Source organism: Zalophus californianus, chromosome 12 (genome assembly GCF_009762305.2).
Source record: "Zalophus californianus isolate mZalCal1 chromosome 12, mZalCal1.pri.v2, whole genome shotgun sequence".
Lineage (NCBI taxonomy): Eukaryota > Metazoa > Chordata > Mammalia > Carnivora > Otariidae > Zalophus > Zalophus californianus.
The window spans coordinates 74,231,342-74,255,563 of record NC_045606.1 but is presented as its reverse complement, the minus strand read 5'-3'; the positions used below and the strand labels follow the sequence as shown (position 1 = coordinate 74,255,563).

Genomic DNA, 24,222 nt, shown 5'->3' with positions numbered 1-24,222 from the left:
ATTCACAGTCCTTTGAACCACCTACCTTTTCGATATACCTGGCCCATTCTCTGTCCTAATTTCTCTTCTCACTTAGTTTACATTACCTAATTCCAAAATGTAATTTTCCCTTTGTATTCTCAACTCCCTCACCCTTTCTCTCTTCCCAATGTTAATTGCTTGGCATAACCCCAAACCTAGTTAAATCTAGTTCTCCACCTATTGCACGACTACTATGTGTAGCTGAAGATGGTTAAAAAACACACAATCATCTTTACCAGTCTCTTAAAATTCATGAACTTCACTGTAAATGGATCCTTTTATGATACCTGGCTATCTTTTTTTCTTTTCTCTAGTCCATTCATTACCACACCTTACTCCAAAGCCATGTACCAAACAGAACCAGGGTATTAGAAGGTACTACTTTCTTTAGCCATCTGGGCATCTAGACAGGACCTGTGGCAACCAGAACCTCTGAGCCAGTGGCCCCTCACCCCAATAAACTTGTCCAGGGCTCCAAATGCCCTTCTAATTACCCAGGTGTGCCACCCAAATATTTTATCTTTTCTTTTAAATGTGTGCCGTGACTTTAAAAGATTGGGAAAACTGTCTTAGACAACAATTCACACTTCCTTCTTAAATCCCCAATATTTGCTTTCCTATCTTCATGCTCAACATCTGGCTTTATTCTATTTAACTGATAAAAATTGAGTCAATCAAAAGAAAACTTTCATAATTTCTCACCCCCACATCTATCAACCTACTTTTTCTCCTTTCCCATGAATGACATTCATAACCCTCACTAAAGGGGACCCTTCCTCTTGTGCCCCAGGTCCCTTTCCTCTCACCTACTCAAAGTACTCTGGGACAACTCTCAACTCTCCCCCACTCCCAGCTCCACCAACTGCCCCTCCCCTTAAATAGAATGTTGTTTTTCTTAAAACCAAAAAAATTTGACCTCACTTCTCCATCCACTTACCACCCATTTCTCTCCTTTCCTTCAAGCACAACTCATAATAATCTATACTCACAGTCTCTAATTTCTCTCTTCCCAGTCTCTGGAATCCCACTGAAATGCTCTTTGTCGAAGTCACCAACGGCATTTGTAATGCTCAATCCAGTGGCCAGTTCTCATTCTTCATCTTAACTGACCTGCAACATTTGACTAAGATGATCACTCTCTCCTCCTTAAACTCATTCTGAACTTGAACACTTTTCTTTCTGGATCCTCCCCCCACAGTATCTCAGTCTCCATCTCTTTTCCATGGCCTCCAAAGTTAGGCTCTCATCCTCTTTTCTATATTCATTCAGACCTTAGGTCATCTAATCTGAAAGCATCCTCAAGCTTTAAAGTGCCTACAGATCACCTAGGGATCATGATGAAGTGCCAACAGTTCTATAGTCCTGGGGCAGGGTCTGAGAATCTGCATTTCTAACAAGCGCTTAGATGATGTCAGTGCCACAAGTAGCAACAATCTAGTTCACTCTCAAGGTGTGAAACACAACTGATCTGGTATAGATTTGTATTTCTGTCTCTACTCTGGACCACTCTCCTGAACTTCAGATTCATATATTCAACTGCTCATTTGACATTCCACTTGGAGGTCTCAAACTTAACATGTTGACATGTCCTGGACCCTGCCCCATCCCTCAACCAGCTTCTCCTTCAGTCTTCTTAATCTCAGTAAATAACAATTTCATCCTTAAAGCTTCTCAGACCAAAAACCTTAGCACCATCCTTGAGTCTTCTCATCCTGTATCTAGTTTACCATCCAATTTTGTTGCTTCTATCTCAAGATACCCATGTGCAGAATCCAACCACCTCTTAGCTACACCATGGTTTCCACTTTGGTCTGAGTGGCTGGTCTCTCACAAGGACTATTGCAAGATATTCCTAACTGGTCTCTGCATTTACCTTCTATGTCTTTCAGCCTAGTCTCAACATAGCAGCAGAGTGACCCTGCAGAATATAATTCTAGTCACTTCATTTCTCACTCAAAACATTCCAATGGTTTCCCTTATCACTTGGAGTAAAAGCCAGTGTTCCTATAGAAGCCCATACCATCTGCCCCAACCCTCCACCTTTCTTTATCCGTATGATTCTGTTTTCCTCTCTAATCTGGAGATAGCGCCTGTACTGCCAATGTACCGACTGTGACTCTGCGTTTGCTTTTGTTCTTCCATCTGCAGCAAATACTCTTCTTCAGCATGCCCACATAACTTAATGGTCTCTAATTGTCACCTTACTGGGGCAGCTGGGTGGCTCAGTTGCTAAGCGTCTGCCTTCGGCTCAAGTCATGATCCCCCTGCTTCTCCCTCTGCCTCGGCTGCTCCCCCCGCCACCCCCCTGCTCTTTCTCTCTCCCTGTCAAATAAATAAGTAATCTTAAAAAAAAAACAGTCACCTTACTGATGAGGGCTTTTCTGACTATGGAATGTAAAATTATCCCTCTAAATCTCTGCTTTATTTTTCTCCTTAATTACCATCTGCTATATTACAAAATTTAACCATGTATTTTCTGTCTGCCCACTAGAATGTAAGCGGCATGAGACTGAAAACTTTGCCTTTTTGTTTGCTGCTGTATCCCTAGCACCTAGAATATGCTCAATCTATCAACAGACAGATGGCGCTCAATCTGTTGAGTATCTGGTTAAGAATTTTCACTTGACGTCACCACCAATTTTTTAGTAAATGCCTCTAACGTACCCTCAGGTGGGGTACATGGGTATTCAGTCAATTAAGCGTCTGACTCTTGATTTTGGCTCAGGTTATGATCTCAGGGTCATGAGATCGAGCCCCATGTTGGGCTCTGTGCTGGACATGAAGCCTCTTAAGATTCTCTCTCTCCCTCTCCCTCTGCCCTCCTGACCCCCACCTTTCTCTCTCTCTCAAAAAAAAATTAATTAAGAAATTAATTTAAAAAAGTACCCTCAGGTACCAGGCACTACTCTACTGTTCTTCTCCGTGGTTGACAAGCCCCAGTCTCTCCGGTCAAACTGATGCTGCGCTCCGCTGGTTTCCTGAGCACACAGCTCTTTTGGCCCACTCTGAAAGCCCGATCTGCATGGTCAATGATTCTTAGCTGGCTGCACATTAGAATCACCTGGAGAGCATTTTAAGCTATCCAATAACCCAACCTCGTTCTCCTAAGATTCATCTTTAATTGGTTTGACCTGGGGCCTTGTCTCCGTGCCTTCTCAAGTTCTTGAGGTTTTCACAAGGACCACTCTGACGATTGTCTCTATCTTAGTTCAGGCTGCATAACGAAATACCACCGCCTGGGTGGCCTAAACAACAGAATTATTTCTCACATTTCTGGAGGTTGGAAGTCTCAGGTCAAGGTGCCGGCAGAGCTGGCGTCTGGCGAGACCTGGCTTCCTGGTTCACACAAACCCTCAACCTCTGCGCTTCCTCAAGGAAGTAGGGCCAGGGAGCCTTCTGGGACTCTTATCAGGGTACTAATTTCATTATGAAGTCTCCACCCTAATGACCTAATTTCCTCCTCCAAGGCTCCACCTCCCAATAGCGTCACCTTGGTATGAGGGCTTTAACATATGAATTTGTGGCGGGGGAAACACAATGTTTAGGCCATAGGAATCACTTTGACTTTAAAAGGACAGTCTAGGTCAGTGGCTTTTTATTGAATGTGAATAGTAATCACCTGGAGGGTTTGTTAAAACAGTTTCCTGGGCAAATCCGAATGATTCTAATTCAGTAGGTTGGGGGAGGGAAGCATGAGTTTCTATTTCTAAGCTCACAGGGAATGTTAAGATGCTGCAGGCCCCAGAACCACCCTCTCAGAAGCACTAGTCTAGTTCTTTCAGATTGATTAATATTTCTGTGGAGTAACTTCAGTATCTTTCTTTCCAGGGACAGAGTTTAGGAGTTCTTAGTGGGACAGCATTTCCTGCAATCCTGGCCCTACCCTCCATGTACCTCCTCCTAGAGAGCCCATAGCTGAGGCTCTTTCACTCTCCCTTTCCTCAAAATAAGTCTCTTCCCCAGTAGTGAGGACACAGCTAATTTTCCTTTTTTGGAAAGCTTGATTCTGAATTGTGCTGACTTAGTATTTATTTAAAGTACTTATACAAGTATTTATTAAACTCCTATGATGCACAAGGCACCATGCTGGGCACTGGAGAATACAAGTGTGTTGCCATAGCAAAGTTAACCACCAGTCCCAAAGTGTTTTTCTGAATTCCTTCCAAGGATTGGCAGTTAGCCTATGGGATTATTCCAGAGTTCTCAGGTGGGAGAAGCAGATTAGGTTTCTGTGGGAAACTGGGTGTGCCCTCACATATCCTAGCAACTAGTCTAGTAGCCGTTTGTCCAAGAGCTGTACCTTTAAGAGACAAAAAGTAGGTACTATCTTCCCTAAGCAGACCCTAAGAGATAGCAGATGGAAACACTGTTGGTATGCAAATATTTTCCAGCCAGTGGTAAGGATTTCTCATGTCCTTTCCTTGCTGAGTAGGCCAACCTTCCCCAAAACACAGAGTGTAAGTGGCACATGGATATAGGGTTGCATGCCCAAATATACTAGGAAACATTGCATGTGATATTCCACTCTTACAGAGTCAAAAATGCACCTTTGCATATTATAGGCTCTGAGGTTACTACAAGTAGTAACGTATAACATCCCACTAAAACAGACTGAGAAACTACTGATACAGGTTAATCCAAACCCTTTGTTATTACGTCTTTATAGACTTTGGAATATGTTAAAAGGAAGCACTCAGACTTTAGCGAAGACTATTAAAAATCGGTGACAGAGCCACAATCCTGAATCTTGGTAGTGCTGGAAAACATGAGTTTGATCATGCTATGAGCCTTCTGTTTTTCTGAGATTTTCTGCAGTTTAAGACCGTGGGAGGGTAGAGAAGGGCTGGTAGGCTCTCTAAAGATGAAAGCATAACTAGGAAATGATTCTCTGACTCTGTGTGGCAAATTCAGATGACTGTCCTCTGATTAGAAATGAGTCTAAATTTTCCAGTGGCTCAAAATTCAGGAGTGAGATGTGATTTCTGGAAACCCATGCAACCTCTCTGAGCCTCACAATAAAAGAATCTCCTTAGATTATGTGAGAAACCAAATGAGAATTATATATAAAATGCAACAGGCACATAGATTTTTTTTAAAATTAGCTGATTCAAAGAGTTATCCAGGAGGTAAAACATCAGGAAAAACCTGAAAACCACAGGGATTAGTATTAAGCTGGAGGACAACTTCCAGAACACCGAAGTGAGGAGCCCTGTAGCCCTGCTCCCTAGTGAAAAAAACCATTACCGGTAAAAATTATCAAACAACCATTTAAACTCTCTGGAAATTGTCCTAATGGCACACAGCAAATGAAGAAACATTTATTCAAGAAAATATGTAACTCTTAATAGAACAACATAAGTCTATGGCACTTTAACCATGATCTATTCCCTCTTTCCTCCCCTAGCTGTGACAGAAGCTCTACTCCAGCTGCTGTGGCTAAGAAGGTAGGATTCCCTCTCCCTAAAGGTCACAGTTGGACCATAGTGTCTCCCTAGTGGTACAGGCCAACAACATTTCTCATTCCCCCATCCCATAGCTCTGTGTTGCAAAGGCTAATTCCAGATGATTGCAATGGGGAGGTCAGGGGCTCCCTTCCTCCACCGAGTCCCCATTATAGGGCAGAGGATCATCCCAGGTATGGCAGGCCAAGTATACTGCCATCACTCCAGCTCCTTCATAGCATGGAAGTTCTATGCCAGGAGATGCAAATTTAGAAGACCAGTCTACCACCCCTACCCACACTTTGCTACAAAGCTAGGGTGCAGCTCCCAGATTTTGTCCAGGTGGCAAGCCACACCATAAGAACAGAGAACTCTCCCCCAAGAAACTGACTTTATTTAGGACAGAGTGGGGGAAGCTCAAGCCTGAAGACACTCTCAGAAACAATGGAGATTTAGGTGGTAAGCAATTGAGAGTAGGATGGTAACAATATCAGAACAACAAACACAACAAGCTAAACCATTGGGTCAGTTGATTTATCAGAGAGAAGCAGGGGAAAAGAGTTAAGAAAAAAAACAAAACAAATAAATCTAAATATGTCTCCAGTTGGTAGCATAATCACACAGAGAGGGATTCTTCCAAATGATTTTAAAGCAGGTAATATGCCTGCATCTCTCTGGTGGAATATACCCTAAAGATGAAAATAACTTGAGGGAAAATAACAAAAAGGAAATTAAATATTCTTCAGTAATCATAGTGTTGGTGTTGTGTTGTACTGTTATTTTGAAACTGGAATGGGATAGAACAAGTGAGAAATTATATAATATCCTAATTCTTATCATTGTGGGTGTTGTTGAGACCTGAGATTCTTGGCATGGAAGAAAGAAAATACAGATAGAAGATAGAAAAGGGTAAGCAAAAACCCTGAAGTACAGAATTTGAATTGGAAGTAATAGTATAAACTTATGACATATTTTCAGGATAGTAAATATAAAAAATAGGTAAAGATACAAATGTGAAAATGACATATATAGAGATGTATTTCTTGGCTCACTTCAAATCTGTTATATTTTTTATTTATTTCTTAGGTCAATCCATTGGAAAGACTAATCCAAAGACCAATTCAACTTAGCAACTCTAGTGACCAAATTTTGGTCTTCAAACACCATTTCCCACTGAAAGGAACAAGGGCTCCTTGAAGGAATGATTAATTCCATGTTTGCAAGTAAGCTTAGAATATATGAGTCAGCTTAGAATATCTTATCATTCCAAAATGCAAGGAAACTATCAAAATCAATTAGGGTGTGTCAAAAAAGATTCAGAAGCCAAGAAGAAACCTTTGGATCTGTCAGTTTATAGGAAATATGGAGGATAGTAACTTGTTAAACAAGACTATGGAGATGAAAATAGCAAACTCCAGACTGTGGAAAACTGCAAAGGATAAATAATCCTGTTCTTCAACCAGTAAGTTGCACCGGAAAAAAAAAAAAAAAAAGAAAGAAAAAGAAAATGTAGGGACACTCTAAAGGGACTTAAGAGATATATGAACCAATCACAATATGTAAACCTTAATTGGATCTTGATTCAAACAAACTACAGGCAGCCTACGTTTTGTACCGTTGGTTCAAATTTCAGTTACCACAGTATTATCAACAGTGAATTACTGTATAAAGTACAAACGTCACTACTAGCTTTTCAGTCCACAAATCACTACCTAAATAACGGATTGGCACCATGCTCAGTGACCAATCATATCATTTTTGTCACAGTCTGTGGGTGATTGGTCACTGTGCAATTGTTACTCAATACACACAAACAACAAAGGGTGCAGAGTGTGTGGTTATGTTGCCTCCTTGTCTCTCAGTGATAAACCTACATGATACTTTACAAAAATGGAGAATCAAAAGAGACAGTTGGCCAATAAAGATGAAAATGCAGCAGAGGTAAAAAGCAATAATGAGGTTCAATAGAGTTATAGAAGAAAGAGCCGATCGAGGACATGTTGATACTGTAGCCATTCAAGAGACTACAGATATGCAGCCAGAAGAACTCAGTGAAGGCAAACCTAGGGACATAAATGAGGAAAGTGGTTGTGACAAAATGAAAAGATGTTCCAGGGAAAGTGACATCTTAGAGATATTTCATAACAGTGGAGGCACAAAGGATAAAATGTTGGAAGCCGATCCAAACTTAGGAAGGAGTTGCCAAGACATAAAAGAGATGCTGTCTTCATATTGTAAGTCTCTCAACCAGAAGAAGACAAGTACTGCTCAAACTCTTCTTGGTATTTTACCAAGAAATAAAACACTTTAATTCTCAATGTTCCTAATGTTTTAAATTACAGTGTACTAACTAAATATTAGTTTTACTAGATTTTTCGTTTTCTTACATTATGTACAACCAACAGTAAGGGAATTTTTAATGTTTAATTGTTTAATATTTTTAAAGGTCATGTAACAGTTATAATTTTTCCCCTTAATTATTTATATTATCTTTGCATGGTCACTTTTTTATAGTTCCATACTACAGTGCAAAACAAAGACCATCTATATTTGAAAAAAAATGAGACAATGACATTTGTATATTGAGGGGATATTTGAGGATATAAAGGACTTTTTTTAGTTGTGGCAATGGTACTGTGGATATGTTACAAAAAGGGGAGCGGGTAGGATAAGAGAGAAAGTCCTTGTCTTTTAAAGATATATACAGCTAAAGTTATATAATGTCTGGGATTATATACCAGCGCCTGGTAACCACCATTCTACTCTGTGTATTGATCTTTCTTTTTTAAAGAAAACAGGAAAAGCTTATTTCTTTATATTAAAATTTTTGTTAAATTACAACTTTCATTTCATATGAGTTAATTGCAAGGTACATTTCTGTATTTTTTTAAGCATTTGTGCCAATACTTGCCAATCAAAATACAATTCAGTTTTAGTTCCATTCATCAACATATCTGTCATTCCTGTTAATTAAAGTTCATTGCTATTATTCCATCAAAGTCCAAGTGAATGGGAGAGACTAAAGAGCTAAAGAGTTGTTTATACACCAAAACTTTTAACCTAATTTCGAATATTCACAATGGTTTAAGGAGAAAATGTCTTGGAGGTTCATTTAAGTTGGTGTGTGACTCTGTGCTCAATTCAGTAGTTGGCACATGTGTTTTTTGGGGAAATCAGTTATCCTAAAAATACAACCAAATATCCACAAGGGGAGAGTTCTTAAAGGTCATTCTGTACTTTGATTTTGGAAGTTTGGAAGATTCTATACTTTGATAAGTGGAAGATGTAAATTGTGTCTTAACTTTTTATCCAAGTTACTATTCAGCATTATTGCTGCATTAATTCATTTTGCTACATGAAATTAAAAGCCAGCATTAGCATATTCACTTAAACAAAAATTTTTGACCACCTTTTCCAGTGCACTCTATCATTTTACAACTAGAGAAACTGAATTATTAAAAAACAAACGAGTGTTCTTACCACAATGAATTAAGGATAAACCTTAAAATTCTGCCAAGAATTCTCCCTCCTCTGAGAAAATACATAGATACTAATTCCCCCAGTTCCCTTTCAACTGACAAATAATGACTTGGGTCTCTTTGGGTCTACACATTGGATACAGCTTATAATTCCCAACCTATTGATTTGGAGTTCTCATACCCTAATGTATGAATTTATAAGGGTTTAAAGGGGGTTTTTTAATAAGGAATTGATTGTCCACACCTGTTTTAACAGGCCAGCCACGTTTTTATATTGAGCCCTTTAAACCTCAATCTAAATTGTCTTCCACATAGTATTTGAGGTTCTTTATTTGGCAAACTACTAAAATATTTACATTAGGGGTTTTATTAGCCTTTCACTCTAATATGTAACAATTTCCCAGCCCTAGAAGATCCCTGGTTACTGGAAGGAAATGTATTTGTTTTAAGCTTTAGTTTTTTTCTCATAAAGAGGAAGAACAAAATAAAAGGGCTAAGAAATAAATGAAAAAAGTGTGTGTCAGATGGGAGTGGGCATTGACTGAGACATGGAAAACCCAACTCACAACTTGAATATAGAAACAATTATGTAAAAGTAGGAAGCCTGTGGCCAAAATAGATTTTTTTTTTTTAATGTTAAAGAGAAGGGGAAGAAACTCTGATATAAAGAAGGGCCAACTGTTAGTCTGAGCAATGGAGCTTGGATGACCAACATTGACTTTCCATCTTGTTTCAGTACTTTCTTCTTAAAGTGATCTTTCAGAGCTAGGGATTCTTTTGTCACATATCGTTTGTATTTGACTCCTTCTACCTGCAAAGCTCAATTTTTTTTTAACTCAAAATGAGCTACAAAGCCTCCTGCTTTCAAATCTGGCATGTACGAAGCTTAGAAGTCACGACTCCAACCAACCTAAAAACAAGTTAAAAGTTGAGCAAACTGAAAAAAAATAACTCTTCTTAGATATGTTGGAGAAGTAAGGTTATAGGGCAAACCGCTGACATGGTAGTTGGAGAAACAGACAGGTGGATACAGAGAATCACAAATTACCTGAGTAAAAACCACCATGCAGAAACCTCTGGAACCAGTACTGGGTTAGGAAAACCTAAATTATAACCAATGAAACCTAAACTATAACCAATGACTTGTTAGAGGCTCAGCGTGGACAAGCCTGAGAGATGAAAATTCTAAGGAGACCCAGTCTTCAGAGGAGAGGGACACACACTTCTCTGTTTTACCTCCAGGAGCTCAAACAGGTACTCACAGTAAAAATGGGCAAAAGTTCCCTCTTGCTCCCAGCAGAGTAAGGGTAAAACTAACCATTTGGAAAACATAAACACAACACACAAACAGAGCATTCTGGTTTTCTTACCAAGGCCTACCCTCGGGAGAAATTATTTTACCAGAGCTTAACCTACCTGGGGAAAAGAAATATCCAATTCCAGTCTATTTTAACCATCCTACTCCACTTAAAAGAGGAGAAAAAGCTAAGAAGCACTAAAGAAGTTCACAGTCTAGAGACACAGGCTTACCAAAAGACTGAGATCTAATTAGAGAACTGCAGGATGCTTTCCTCCTCCCAGACATTATTACTACACATCTAAAGATCCATTTACCAAAGCTCCTTTTTCATACTATATCATGTATGATTTTGAATAAATATTACAAGGCATACTAAAAGTCAAAAAACACAGTTTGAAGAGAATAAGCATCAGGACTAGAGGCAGATATGACAGAAATGTTGAAATTATCAGACCAGGAACACATAAAAACTATGATTAGTAGCCTAAGGGCTGTAATAAAAAAGTAGACAAGGTAGAAGAACAGGTAGATAATGGCAGAGAGATGGAAATTCTAATAAAGAATCAAAAAGAAATGCTGAAGATCAAAAACACTGTAACAGAAATGAAGAATGTCTTCGATGGGCACATTAGTAGGTGGAACATGGCTGAATCCCTGACTTTGAGGACATGACAATAGAAATCTCCAAACTGAAAAGCATAGAAAAATAGACTGGAAAAATATAACCCAGAATATCTAAGAACTGTGAATAATTACAAAAAGCATAATACACCTGTAACTGGAATACAGAAGAAGAAAGAGAGAAAGAAAAAGAAATTTCTGAGGCAATAATGACTGAGAACTTCCCCAAATTAATGTCAAAACCTAAACCACAGGTCCAGGAACCTCAGTGAACACCAAACAGGATAAATGCCAAAAAACCCCACCCTAAACCTAGGCATATTCAAAGTGCAGAAAATCAGTTAAAAAAAAAAACAAAACTTGAAAGAAGCCAGAGGAAAAAAAACACTTTACCTATGAGGAGAAAAAATAAGAATTACATATGATTACTCCTCAGAAACCATGCAGGCAAGAAGAGTGGAGTGAAATATTTAAAATATTGAGAGAGAGGGAAAAAAACAAAAACAAAAACCAACCCACCAACCTAGAATTCTGTACTCTGCAAAATTGTCCTACACAAGTAAAGAGAAATAAATATAGTTACAAACAAACAAAAATTAGGGGAATTTCTAGCCAGCAGACGTAACTTGAAAGAAATGTTAAAAGAAGTTCTTCAGAGAGAAGGAAAACTATTTAGGCTAGAAATTCAGATCTACATTAAAAAAGGAAGAACATCAGAGAATGAATAAGTGAAGGTAAAATAAAAACTTTTATTTTCTTATTCTTTTTTTTTTTCCAAATGAAAGGTCTCACATATTTATTACTGAACCAACCTAACTGGCACAGAAACAAAGTAACAGAAAAATCATTTTCCTGATAAAACATGTCTATTGTTCAAGTATAGTGATATTTACAGTGATATGATACACGCAAGTGACCTCCATGCAGCATAAATACTTTTACCATCTCATGTGTGGTTCCTTATAGACCCAGGTTCTTGGTTCTTCTCCAATGTCTCCTGTTGGGAGTTGTACCTGATTTTATTATCAGTTTTCATCCAAATCCACTAGGGAATGCAACAATTCTGCTTTTGTTTCTTGGCCAGGAATTGCTTGATCCTGAAAATCTTGGGAGAAGACATGGTGAGGAATAGTCCACTGCACATGCCACAATGGTGAAGAAAAGGAGAGGTTTTTGTTTTGGTTTTTCCTCGCTCTTAATTGATCAAAAAATTACAGCCTGGGGGCACCTGGGTGGCTCAGTTAAGCATCTGACTTGATTTCAGCTCAGGGCATGATTGAACCTCATGTCAGGCTCCATGGCCAGCATGGAGCCTGCTTGGGATTCTTTCTCTTCCTCTCCCTCTGCCCCTCCACCCAGCTCGCACTCCCACTCTCTCTCAAAAAAAAAAAATTACAGGCTGTTCAATAAGTAGTAACAACAATGTATTTGATTACATATACTATGTATATAAATATGCTTATGTATAACTGAAATGAAATTAATCACAGCAATGATACAGGGAACAAGAGAGAGGAATTAGGAATACTTTTTTATTCTGAGGTGCTTGTACTACCAATGCAGTGGTATAGTGTTATTAAAGGGGACTTGGATTAGTTGTAAACATATATGGCAAATTTCAGGGTGACCACTAAAAAAAAAAAAATACAATTGATATGCTAAGAAAGGAGAGAAAATGGAATCATATAAAATCCTCAAAGCCACAAAGGGGAGAAAAAGTGAGAATGTCAAAAGTGGATAATAGAGGGGGGCCTGGGTGTCTCAGTCATTAAGCATCTGCCTTCGGCTCAGGTCATGATCTCAGGGTCCTGGGATGGAGCCCCACATTGGGCTCCCTACTCAGCAGGAAGCCTGCTTCTCCCTCTCCAACTCCCCCTGCTTGTGTTCCATCTCTCGCTGTCTCTCTCTCTGTCAAACAAATAAATAAAATAGCCAATAGAAAATAGTAAAAAACAGGAGCTATTAATTGAACTATATCAATAATCATTATACATTTCAATGGTCTAGAAACACTGATTAAAAGATAGAAGTTGTCAGAGGGAATCAAAAAATAAGACCCAATTATATGTTATCTACAATAAACCTACTTTTAATATAAAGAAACACAGATTAAAAATAAAAGCATGAAGAAAGTTATAGCAGGGTAACATGATACTCATTAATGCACATGCGCCTAACAACAGCAGCACATAAAAATACACAAAGCAAAAACTGATGGAACTTAAGGAGAAACTGAAATAGATGAATCTACTATTACAGTTGGAGACTTTACTACCCCTCCAAAGTAAATAACAGATTCAGCAGACAGAAAATCAGTATGGACATAGTAGAACTTAATAGTACCATTAATCAACTGGATACAATTGACATCTATAGACTACTTCATCCACCAACAACAAAATACAAACTTTTCTCAACCTCACATGGAGCATTCACTAAGCTAGATCACATTCTGGACCATAAAATACCTTAACAAACTTAAAAAAAGAAATTACATGTTGTCAGACCACAATGGAATTAAACCAGAAATCAACAACAACAAAAAAAAAGCTGGAAAATTCCAGAATACTTGGAGATTAAACATTATATTTCTAAATAACATATGAGTCAAAGAAGAACTCTCAACATAGATGAAAAATACCTTGAACTACATAAACATAAAAAACAACTTATCAAAATTTGTGGCATGAAGCAAAAGTAGTGCTTAGGTGGAAATTTACAGCAATGAATGAATATATTAGAGAAGAAGAAAGATCTAAACTTAGTTATCTAAGCTTCCACCTTGGAAAACTAAAAAATGAAAGCATATTAAATCTAAATTAGGTGGAAGAAAGAAAATAATTAAAATTAAGACAGATTAATGAAATTGAAAATAGGAGATCAATAAAGTAAATCAACAAAACAGAAAAACTGGTTCTTTGAAAGATCAGTAAAATAGATGAGCCTCTAGCCAGGCTAACTAAGAAAATAACAGAGAGGACATAAATAACTAATACCAGAAATGGAAGAGGGGCAATCACTACTGATCCCCTGGACATTAAAAGGATAATAAAAGAATATTATGGAAAACTCTATGCCCATACATTTGATAACCTAGATGAAATGGACCAATTCCTTGAAAGATATAATCTGCTAAAACACAAAAAGAATAGTCAATCTGAATAAGCCTATTAAAGAAATTAAACATAATCAATTTTCTTTTCTTAAGATTTATTTATTTATTAGAGAGAGAGAGAGAAAGAGAGAGAGTGTGTGAAGTGGAGGAGCAGCAGAGGGACAGAGAAAGACTCCTCAAGCAGATTCCCCACTGAGTGCAGAGCCCAACACAGGGCTTGATTCCAGGACCAAGATCATGACCTGAAACAAAATCAAGAGACACTCAGTCAACTGAGCCACCCAGGTGCCCCAATAATTAATTACCTTCTGAAACAAAAAGCACCAGGCCCAGATGAGTTCACTGGTGAATTCTATCCAACATTTAAGGATGAAATTCTATCAATTCTCTACAATTTCTTTCAGGAGATAGAAGCAGAGGTGATACTTTCTAAGTCACTCTTTGAAACCAGCATTACCCTAATACTTAAACGAACAAAGAAAACTATAGATCATTCTCTCTCATAAACTCGGATGCAAAATGCTCAACAAAATATTATCAAGTCTAATCCAAGAATGTATAAAATGAATTATACACCATGACCAAGTGGGACTTATCCTAGGTATGCAAGGCTGGTTCAACATTTGACAATCAATTAATAGAATCAGGGCACCTGGGTGGCATAGTCAGTTAAGCATCTAACTCCTGTTTTCAGCTCAGGTCGTGATCTTGGGGTCATAAGATCAAGCCCCCACTTCATGTTCCATGTTCGGTGTGGAGTCTGCTTGAGACTGTCTCTCCCTTTCCTTGCCCCCTGCACTCTTTCTCTAAAATCAATCAATCAATCAATCTTTTTTTTAAGAAAATAAATGAATGTAATCTACCACAATTACAGGCTAAATAAGAAAAGATCACATGATTATATCCATAGATGCAGAAAAAGCACTTGACAAAATCCAACACCAATTCCTGACAAAAACCCTCAGCAATGTAAGAATAGAGGGGAATATCCTCAACTTGATAAAGAACATCCACAAAAACACTACAGCCAACATAACAGTGAGAAACTTAGCTTTCCCCGTAAGATCAAGAACAAGTCAAAGATGTCCCCTCTCACCATTGCTTTCAGCATCCTACTGGAAGTCCTACCTATGGAACAAGATAATAAAATGAAACAAAATGTGTACACTGGGGTGCCTGAGTGGCTCAGTTCATTAAACGTCCAACTCTTGATTTCAGCTCAGGTCATGATTTCATGGTCATGAGATTAAGCTCCATGTAGGGCTCCACACTCGGGGGTGGGGGGGAGGTGGAGGAGTAGAAGACTCTGCTTGAAATTCTCTCTCTCCCTCTACCCCTCCCCACTCCATGCTCGCTCATATTCTCTCTCAAATACATAAATCTAAAAAAATAAAAATTTAAAAAGATATACAGATTGGAAAAGAAGAAATAAAATGGTCTTTCCTCACAGATGACATGATCATATATGTAGAAAATTCAAAAGAATTGAAAAAAAAAACCCTTGAAACTATTAAGTGATTATAGCAAGGATGCAGGATACAAGGTTAATATACAAAACTCAATCACTTTCCTATTCCTAGCAATAAATAAGTGGAATTAGAAATTAAAAACACATTGCCAGTTACATTAGCAGCCCTCCAAAAATGAAATAGTTACAAATCTACCAAAATATACATAAAATCTATATATGAGGAAAACTATAATAAACTTTGATGAAAACTTTGATGAATGAAATCTAAAAAGAACTAAATAGGGAGAGATCCATGTTCATGGGTAGAAAAACTCCATATTGTCAAGATGTTGTTCTTCCCAACTTGATTTATAGTTTCAAAATAATCCCAATCAAAATCCCAGCAAGTTATTTTGTGGATATCAACAAACTGATTCTAAAGTTTATACAGAGAAAATAAAGACCTAGAATACCTAACTCAATAACGAAGGAGACGAATAAAGTCCAAGAACTGACACAACCCAATTTCAAGATATTCTATAAAGCTACAGTAATCAGGAGTATAGTACTGGCAAAAGAATGCACAAGTGGTTCTGTGGAACAGAGGAGAGCCCAGAACAGGACCCACATAAATATAATCAACTTAGCTGTGACTATGAGGAAAGGCAATACAATAGAAAAAAGGTAAGTTTTTTTTTAACAATGGTGCTGGAACTCCTGGACATCTTCATGCTAAAAAATGAATCTATAGGGGCACCTGGGTGGCTCAGTCGTTAAGCGTCTGCCTTTGGCTCCGGTCATGGTCCCAGGGGCCTGGGATCCAGCCCCACATCGGGCTCCCTGCTCCACGGGAAGCCTGCTTCTCCCTCTCCCACTCCCCCTGCTTGTGTTCCCTCTCTTGCTATGTCTCTGTCAAATAAATAAATAAAATCTTTTTAAAAAAATGAATCTAGACACAGACCTTATACTCTTTACAAAAATTAACTCAAACTGGATCACAGACCTAAATGTAAAATGCAGAACTATAAAACTTGTAGAAGGTAACATAATAAAAAAGTAGATGACCTTGGGTATGACAATGACTTTTTAGATACAACCCCAGTACAATCAGTGAAAGAAAAATTGATAAGCTGGACTTCATTTAAATTTAAAACTTCTGCTCTGCAAAAGACAATGTCAAGAGAATAAAAAGACAAGCTACAGACTAGGAGAAAATATTTGCAAAAGACATATCCGAAAAAGGACTATTTCCAAAATATACAAAGAACTCTTCAAACTCACCAATAAGAAAACAAACAACCCAACTAGAAGATGCACAGAAGACCTGAACAGACACCCCACCAAAGAAGATAGACAAATAGAAAATTTGCATATGGAAAGACATTCAATAGCATGTGTCATCAGGGAAATGCAAAGTAAAGCAACAATGAGATAGCACTAGACATCTACACTAGAATGGTCAAGTTCCCAAACACGGACAGCGCAAAATGGCTGGGAGGTTGCAGAGAAACCGGAACTCTCCTTCACTGCTGGTGGAAATGCAAAATAGGACAGCCACTCTGTAAGACAGTGTGATGGTTTCTGACAAAACTAAATATACTCTTACCATAAGATCCCTGGTATTTACCCAAAAACCTGCACAAGGATGTTTATAGCAGCTTCATTCATAATTGCCAAAACTTGGAGGCAACCAGGATGTCCTTCAGTAGATACATCCAGATAATGGAATATTACTCTGCACTGAAATGAAATGAGATATCAAGCCATGAAAAGACATGGCTCCATGTCTTAAAAATGAAATTTAAATGCCTATTACTAAGTAAGAGCCGCCAATCTGAAAAGACCACATACTCTCTGATTCCAACTATGTGGCATTCTGGAAAAGGCAAAACTACAGAAACAGTAAAAAGGTCAGTTGTTACTTGGGAATAGGGAGAAGGAGCAGATGAATAAGGGTTCACCAAAGTGAAACTTAACGTAAACCATGGAGTTTGGGTGATAATGATATGCTTACTGTAAAAAACGTACCACTCTGGTGTGGAATGTTGATAGTGGGGAAGGCTGTGTATATGGGGGTGCAAGGAGTTTATTGGGACTCTGTACCTTCTGCTCAATTTTGCTGTGAGCTAAAAACTGCCCTATAAGATATATTAATTAAAAAAAAAAATTAGAAGGAGAATAGAGCATGCTCTGAGACTGCCCTCTTGGGGTCATGTATGAAAACAAACCTCTGCAAATAAGGAAAGACAGGGTTGGGGGCGCCTGGGTGGCTCAGTCCTTAAGTGGCTGCCTTCAGCTCAGGTCATGATCCCAGGGTCCCGGGATCGAGCCCCGCATCGGGCTCCCTGCTCCGTGGGAAGCCTGCTTCTCCCTCTCCCACTCCCCCTGCTTGTGTTCCCTCTCTCGCTGTGTCTCTCTCTGTCAAATAAATAAAATCTTAAAAAAAAAAAAAAAAGAAAGAAAGAAAGACAGCGTTGGAGGCCTTGGTAGGGGTCTACTTTCTACCTACCACACCCTGGCCCCTGCATCTTACATGAAGAAACTCTGCAAGGAAGAAAGGGGGACCAAAGAAGCCTCATCAACTAAACACACGGATTTAAACAAAGAAAAACCACTCAGATTTTAGAAATACTATTTCCCTTTATGAGATTTGCTCATTGAGAGCTATCAGATGGGTACCACTATTTGAAAAGGCTTTCAAATAAATAAATGGACCCTTGCAGAATATACATCCTTTTGTTCTATTAGCCTCAACTTTCAAACAAAAATAACCTCAAAAGTGTCTTAAGTCGTGACAATGGGGAACACAAAAAGATATTTGTACACCTCTGTTCATAAAAGCGTTATTCAACATAATCAAAAGGTGGAAGGATCCTAAATTGACAAATGAATAAACACACTGTGGTATATACATACAATGGAATACTCAGCTTTAGAAAGTAAGGAAGCTCTGACATATGCTGCAGGATGATGAACTGTGAAGACATGATAAGCGAAATAAGCCAGTTGCAAAAGAACAAATAACTCTCTGATTCCACTCACACGAGGTACTTAGAGTTGTCACATTCATAGAGACAAAAGGTGGAATGGAGCAAAGTTGCCTGGGACTGGGAGGAGGGAAGAATAGGAAGTTTTTGTCGAATGGCTTCAGAGTTTCAGTTTTGCAAGATGGAAAAAGTTCTGTGGAGGGATGGTGATGATGACTGTACCACAGTGGGAATGTATGTAAGGACACTGAATGGTACAGTCAAAAATGGTAAATTTTAGGTTATGTGTATTTTAAAATTTTTAAAAAGAAATCATTTTCTAAGAGCATCTTAACTCATGTGGGATTCTCAAGAAGCTGGATTTAATGAAATGATTCGTGTTTTGTGTTCCATGATCCTTAGAGACTCAGGTAAGAGATCAATGAGACATGATTAATGAACACATCTGAAGACAGCGAAGTTTCACACAAATATATGGATTTTATTGGCACATGATATTTTTTTACAGTAATAAATAGAATGCAATCTTAACAGTTAGTTTGGAGCTGGGAAGGCATGTGTCCTTGACAGGAGCGGTCAGATTCTGTAGTACCATTTTCTAAGAGGGAGCCTGTGTGCTGGCAGGGAATCATACAGATGTGCAAATCTTTGTGAGCCCCGATGCTTCTCTCTACACCATCAAGGTAATTCATAACCTCTGGTCAGTAGGCCCCCAATTTTTTTTCCTTCAGTTTTAACATATCATAAAAATAGTGCCATAAAAAGCCAATATTTCAAATATAAAATTCTTTTAATACAAGTATAATTCATTATACAATCATCTTAAAATACAGCCATTTATATGAGTTTGAAATATTAAAATAAATATTTCCTAAATTTTATTTGCATCACCGACTTAAAAAAAAAAGAAGCGTATAAAACGAATTGATTGACTCTTCCCTGTGTCTCCCATTATCTGTCCCACTCAGTCTACACAGTAGGAAATGCCTAGAGCAAGCCTGAAACTACACAACATTACCCTCTATATACCTACATCCTTGGATTTCATGTACATCTACCATCAGCGCCCACAGCCTATCTGCTTACACACTCTCTTCCCAGAGCTTCTGGGGGCAAGAGGGATTTCCTGTGCCAATTTGCGTTAAAGCATTTTTTCCTAGCCATCCTTCCATTCGAAGGTCTTAGGAGCCTGTTACTTTCTGGAAGCTGGGAAAGTCATGTCCACTTCTGCCTCGAGGGAATTATCCTGTCCCCCACATGGGACTGTAACAGCCCTCTTTCTGGGTAAGGGATATATTCTAACGGTCTGAATTATTTGGATTTCTGGTAAAGCAGTGAGTGGTATTAACACGGATTTCCCCGATCAGGAAGTTCTCTCTCCCGATACCTAGATGTTATGCGGTATATATTTGGATGAGCTGACTTGTGACTCTTGCAGTATTCTAACTGTACTTCGAAACAGAGCAGTCTGAATACGGAAGAGATGACAGAGTTGTGTTTTTAAATATCTTGGGGAGGGTAGAGAAAAAGGGATATAAACTTACATAAACCACTCAAGTTTCCAATTATCTTCACTTGATCATATCTCTAAGTAGTATGATTACAGTTCTCCTCCAATGCCACAAATTAGCAAGTCTCACTAAACAGTAAGTTGGGAAAAATTACGCTGGCCGACATGGATAGTCACCTTTCCAATTGCCACCGAAAGGAAAAAGTTTTCAGGAAGATCTGGCTTGCAGACACAAGTGGTAAATCTTCAAGGATCTGAAGTACCTTTCACGCAATTTGACCACTGCCAGGAAGCCACTTATCCAGATCCCATCTGAGCGTCCTTAATTCCTCTTATCAAAATTTTTCCCTTTAAAAATAAACATTACTCATCCTTGTTTTCTGAAGCAGAAACCGTGTTCTCCTCCATTTCGTAAGTGACCATCCCGTGCCAATATTTGCAGTGCTCTCTAAAGCCTTGTTTCTTGCACCTCTTCTTCCGTCTCCTCCTTCAGAGCGGCGATTTTGGACCGAGACTTGTGCTGGCTTGAGTTCCGGTGCGGGAAGACCCTCAGCCGGTCCAAGGGGCTGATGGCCTGCCGCAAGACGCTCTTCTCGCTCAGCAGCTTCTGGATGGAATCGTACTGCCGCACCTTGTTCTCCTCTATGACCTAGGGAAGTGGCCGTTAGTGAGGTCTCGGACAGAAGGTAGGGTGGACCAGAGCCAGGACAGAAAGTGGCAGAGGCTCAGAGGAAGAAAAAAAGCCAAAAAGAAAACAAGGTGTCCACAGGCTGGCACCGTGAACAGTGAGATATCTCATTACACTGGGGAGTCCTCTTGCTTTATGGAGCTTCTCCATTTGTGAAAGGAGCTATAACTTTCTACTGAGCAGCTCCAAGAGTTTTGTTTGTTTGTTTTTTAATTTGTATAGGACTGAGCAATGTGCTTCTTCAGAGAACTTTAAAGGAACTAACATTGCTTGGTAAGCCAGAATGATCTTTGATAGAGCCCCATATACAACCTTAAAAATGAATGTAAATCCACAGCATGATAAAGGGTTGAGCCTCTTCAACAGGGGGCTTGAAGCTTAACAACTCCAAATGGGTCAGGATGTGCCTGAGTTTAATATGCCTCCCTCACATGTTCAAGTGGAGCGAACCCGAGGCCAGCCGATAGAAGGGCTTTCCCCAATCTCCTGAACCTGGCCACAGCAGGGCAAGAGGCTGTGGGCTGGCCCCCTAATTTGTCTCTCGAAGCTTATTGGTAATAACAATCCTTCGGTAAGAAAAGCATTTACCTCCAGGAGCCTCAAAAACCCTTAATAGAAATGACGTGCTACATCACCCTCAGAACTTCCTTGTGACTAAACCCGAGGGAATTTGTAAACATCACTTGAAAGAATCTGTGACACTTTTGAAAGCACAATAAGAAGGTGGATGGGAGAGGCACTTGCCCGAGCTCCAAACGACGACTAGAAAAATGAAGTGAGTCTTTCAAACTATTGCATTAAAACCACACATCGGGTTGCAAGACAATGCAGGCCTGTCCTGGACCCCATCCCAGGGAGACTTAGTGATTAAAAAGCATCGGGACTTAGACTTTATTATGACTTGATCCCCAAATAAAGAATTCAAATGTATAGATGTTTCAATTTATTAATGTAACTTAACAATATGCTGCTATTTTAGATTTACTGGATTCCAACCTCACCTCAGAGCTCAAATTTGTGCAGCTCTTTTGAGTAAAGCTGGACGGCTGTGTGACACTTATTTTAAGGAAGAACTTGTACATTGTTATGTTGTGATTTGCAGGAACTCCCATATAAGATATGGTTAACAAGAAGTAAAGGAGAAATGAGATCTTAAGCAAATTATAAGCTCACCAAAAATCGCTGACATTCCAACATAGCTTCTATCCTGTGTTCAGAGAGTATTACTGTGCAATCTGCAAATGCTTGTTTTAGGGTTCTTCGAATGATTTGGTATGTTCTAGCAAAGAAAGAAAATACCACATGTAACATCACAGAATGTCAATAATCTGCCTTTACCTTTGATGACATACCTATTGTCCTATCAGTTTAGTTCTTTAAATTACTTATCTTCCTTTAAATACTTTTATTGACATAGTGCTGATACAGAGTCAGCCACAATCGGCTTTTCAACCACGGGGTAGATTCTAAGTTTTCATAAATAAACAGGACAGATATTTTGAAGAAAATTTCACAAGTGAGTACATTTTATTATCACGTGGAATCACGAGTGGTTCTTTTGTGTTATAAAAATTTCTTATCATACAAGCGACATAGAAAGGAAAATCATAAGAATCAGATTATGCCTATGTAACTAAATATTTCCTCACGTGTTGACAAGGGGATGAGTTTGTAAGAAATTCCAAAATTACACTCAGAAGAGAACGCAGGGCTCTTATACCAGGAAATAAGCACTTGTGCTCATGTCAAATAGTGACTTTTCCACTGGGCAATCATTTCATATCCTGCGGGGGAGGGATGGCCTCCAATTGCAGACATGACCACCTAATGGGAATTTGTGTCAATATGAAGTAGGCATCAAAGATTCTGCTCCCATCATGTTATTAAGTAGCAAGAATTCTGAAACTCACATCGGATCCAAATGAGCACTGGGTTCATCAAGCAGCAAGATCTTTGCCTTACTGAGAACGGATCTGGCCAAGCACATCAACTGCTTGTGGCCGTGGCTTAGGACGTAACCGCCATCCACCAGGACAAAATCGAGCTTCCCGGGAAACTGGTCTATCACAGATCTGAGTCCAACCTGCAGAAAAGAAAGAGGGAAAACACCGTGCTTAGAAAGGAAATTTAGATACCACAAGGTTAAAGACACTTGAGACGTTGAAAGTTTAGATTTCGTATCAACAACCCACCCACCCCTGCTATTTGGTTTTGATTCACCATATAAGTCGACATATAATCTTGGCAGCTCTAAAGGATAAGCCCATGACTAGTTTCAGCTCTGTACTTCATTCAGGAAATTTCCAGTGAGTGTGTATTCTGTACCAGGTGTTCCACGTAGGGATCGAAGAAATGATAAACGGCACATGGCCCCTGCAAGGCTCCGCTTTTATAAAGACATACACAAATAATTACAATCGAATATGCTAGAAAAGATAATATGTATATAATGCAGTCATCTGTTATATTACACCTTCTTTTATTCCACCCTCCATTCCCTACGCTGTCGTAATACAGCATGAAAGGTAACAGAAAATAATCATTCGGAGAGCTTCCTCAATTCATAAAAACTTTTTTTTTAAGAAATTGATGAAACTATGAAGTAAAGGAAAAGTTAAAATAGTGGTATACAACTAGGAGATTTAAAGGTGCTTAGATCTTGAGGTGGAATATGAGAGTTGTGTTAGGGCCAATGGCTTATTGTTTTAAGCTAGACAGGAAATAATAAGGTGAAAATGTGAACAAGATATAGAAACAAATTCTTTCAAAAGAAGACAAAAATGATTTAAGCCTTGGCTCTTATCACTTATTCAGATAAGTATGCATTAATACTTCTTTTTTGCCAAATATTCCTGAGTGTTTGAGGGCCAACGAGACACAAGGATGATTGTCCCTACTCTCGGAGAACCTGGGATTTAGCACTGAGAAGGAAGATATAATACTAATTATAATACAGGCAGAATGGGATAATGGCTTTAGGAAAGACTCCTGAGTTCAGTGATGAATTCACAGATGGCCCATATCACCATGTTTGATCAGCAAATACTGTGTGTCCATGAAAGGTATTGCAGTGATACTTCTTTCCTTGACTGGGCTCTCATTAAAGCAATCTCACTTTGTGAGAATTCATTAATTTTGAAGAGTTTCTGAGATGGTAGGGAATGTAAACATATTAATTAGACAAGGAGGATTACTCTAATGTATCCTGGAAGACTCAAGTGTAAAACTACTTTCAGATCCAAGGATCTGAGAATGTGAATAAAGACACTGGGTAGGAGTCAGAGGACCTGTGTTCTTTCTTTCCATCTTCATCTTTTTGCTTTTTCTTGGTTTCAGCCTGTGAACCAGCGACAGTCTCTCCCATCACTTACCTCTGGGTTCTCCTTTAGCTATTATTCCATATCTTCCCCCTTTGTAGAAATCTCAAAAAAAAAAAAAAAAATAGCGTGCATCTGTTGTCTCTACTGCCTCACAACAGAGAACATTTTTTCCTTCTTTGAACATCTATTCCTTGGCTTATGAGAAGCCATACTCTATGACCACTTATTATCATGTATGGGCACCTCTCCCTCTTCCTGTCCCTTGAATATTGGTCTTCCTCACCCCTAAC

The 24,222-nt window shown here is 38.7% G+C and overlaps 1 protein-coding gene across 2 annotated transcripts in view; it reads right to left on the bottom strand.

Annotated features, from left to right (window-relative positions):
- Positions 1-18,874: 18,874 nt before the first annotated feature.
- The window catches only part of CFTR (CF transmembrane conductance regulator), a 165,030-nt gene continuing 159,682 nt past the window's right edge, over positions 18,875-24,222 (bottom strand). The window contains exons 25-27 of one of the 2 annotated variants that reach the window (XM_027574650.2): positions 22,523-22,695; positions 21,786-21,891; positions 18,875-20,573 (exon numbers count right to left, since the gene is read on the bottom strand). In XM_027574650.2, coding sequence (XP_027430451.2) covers positions 20,373-20,573; positions 21,786-21,891; positions 22,523-22,695 — 480 coding nt within the window. In that variant the 3' untranslated portion in view covers positions 18,875-20,372. Of the gene's footprint in view, positions 20,574-21,785; positions 21,892-22,522; positions 22,696-22,729; positions 22,999-23,983; positions 24,035-24,222 lie in introns of those variants that run through there. The other variant, XM_027574651.2, reaches the window with a different exon arrangement.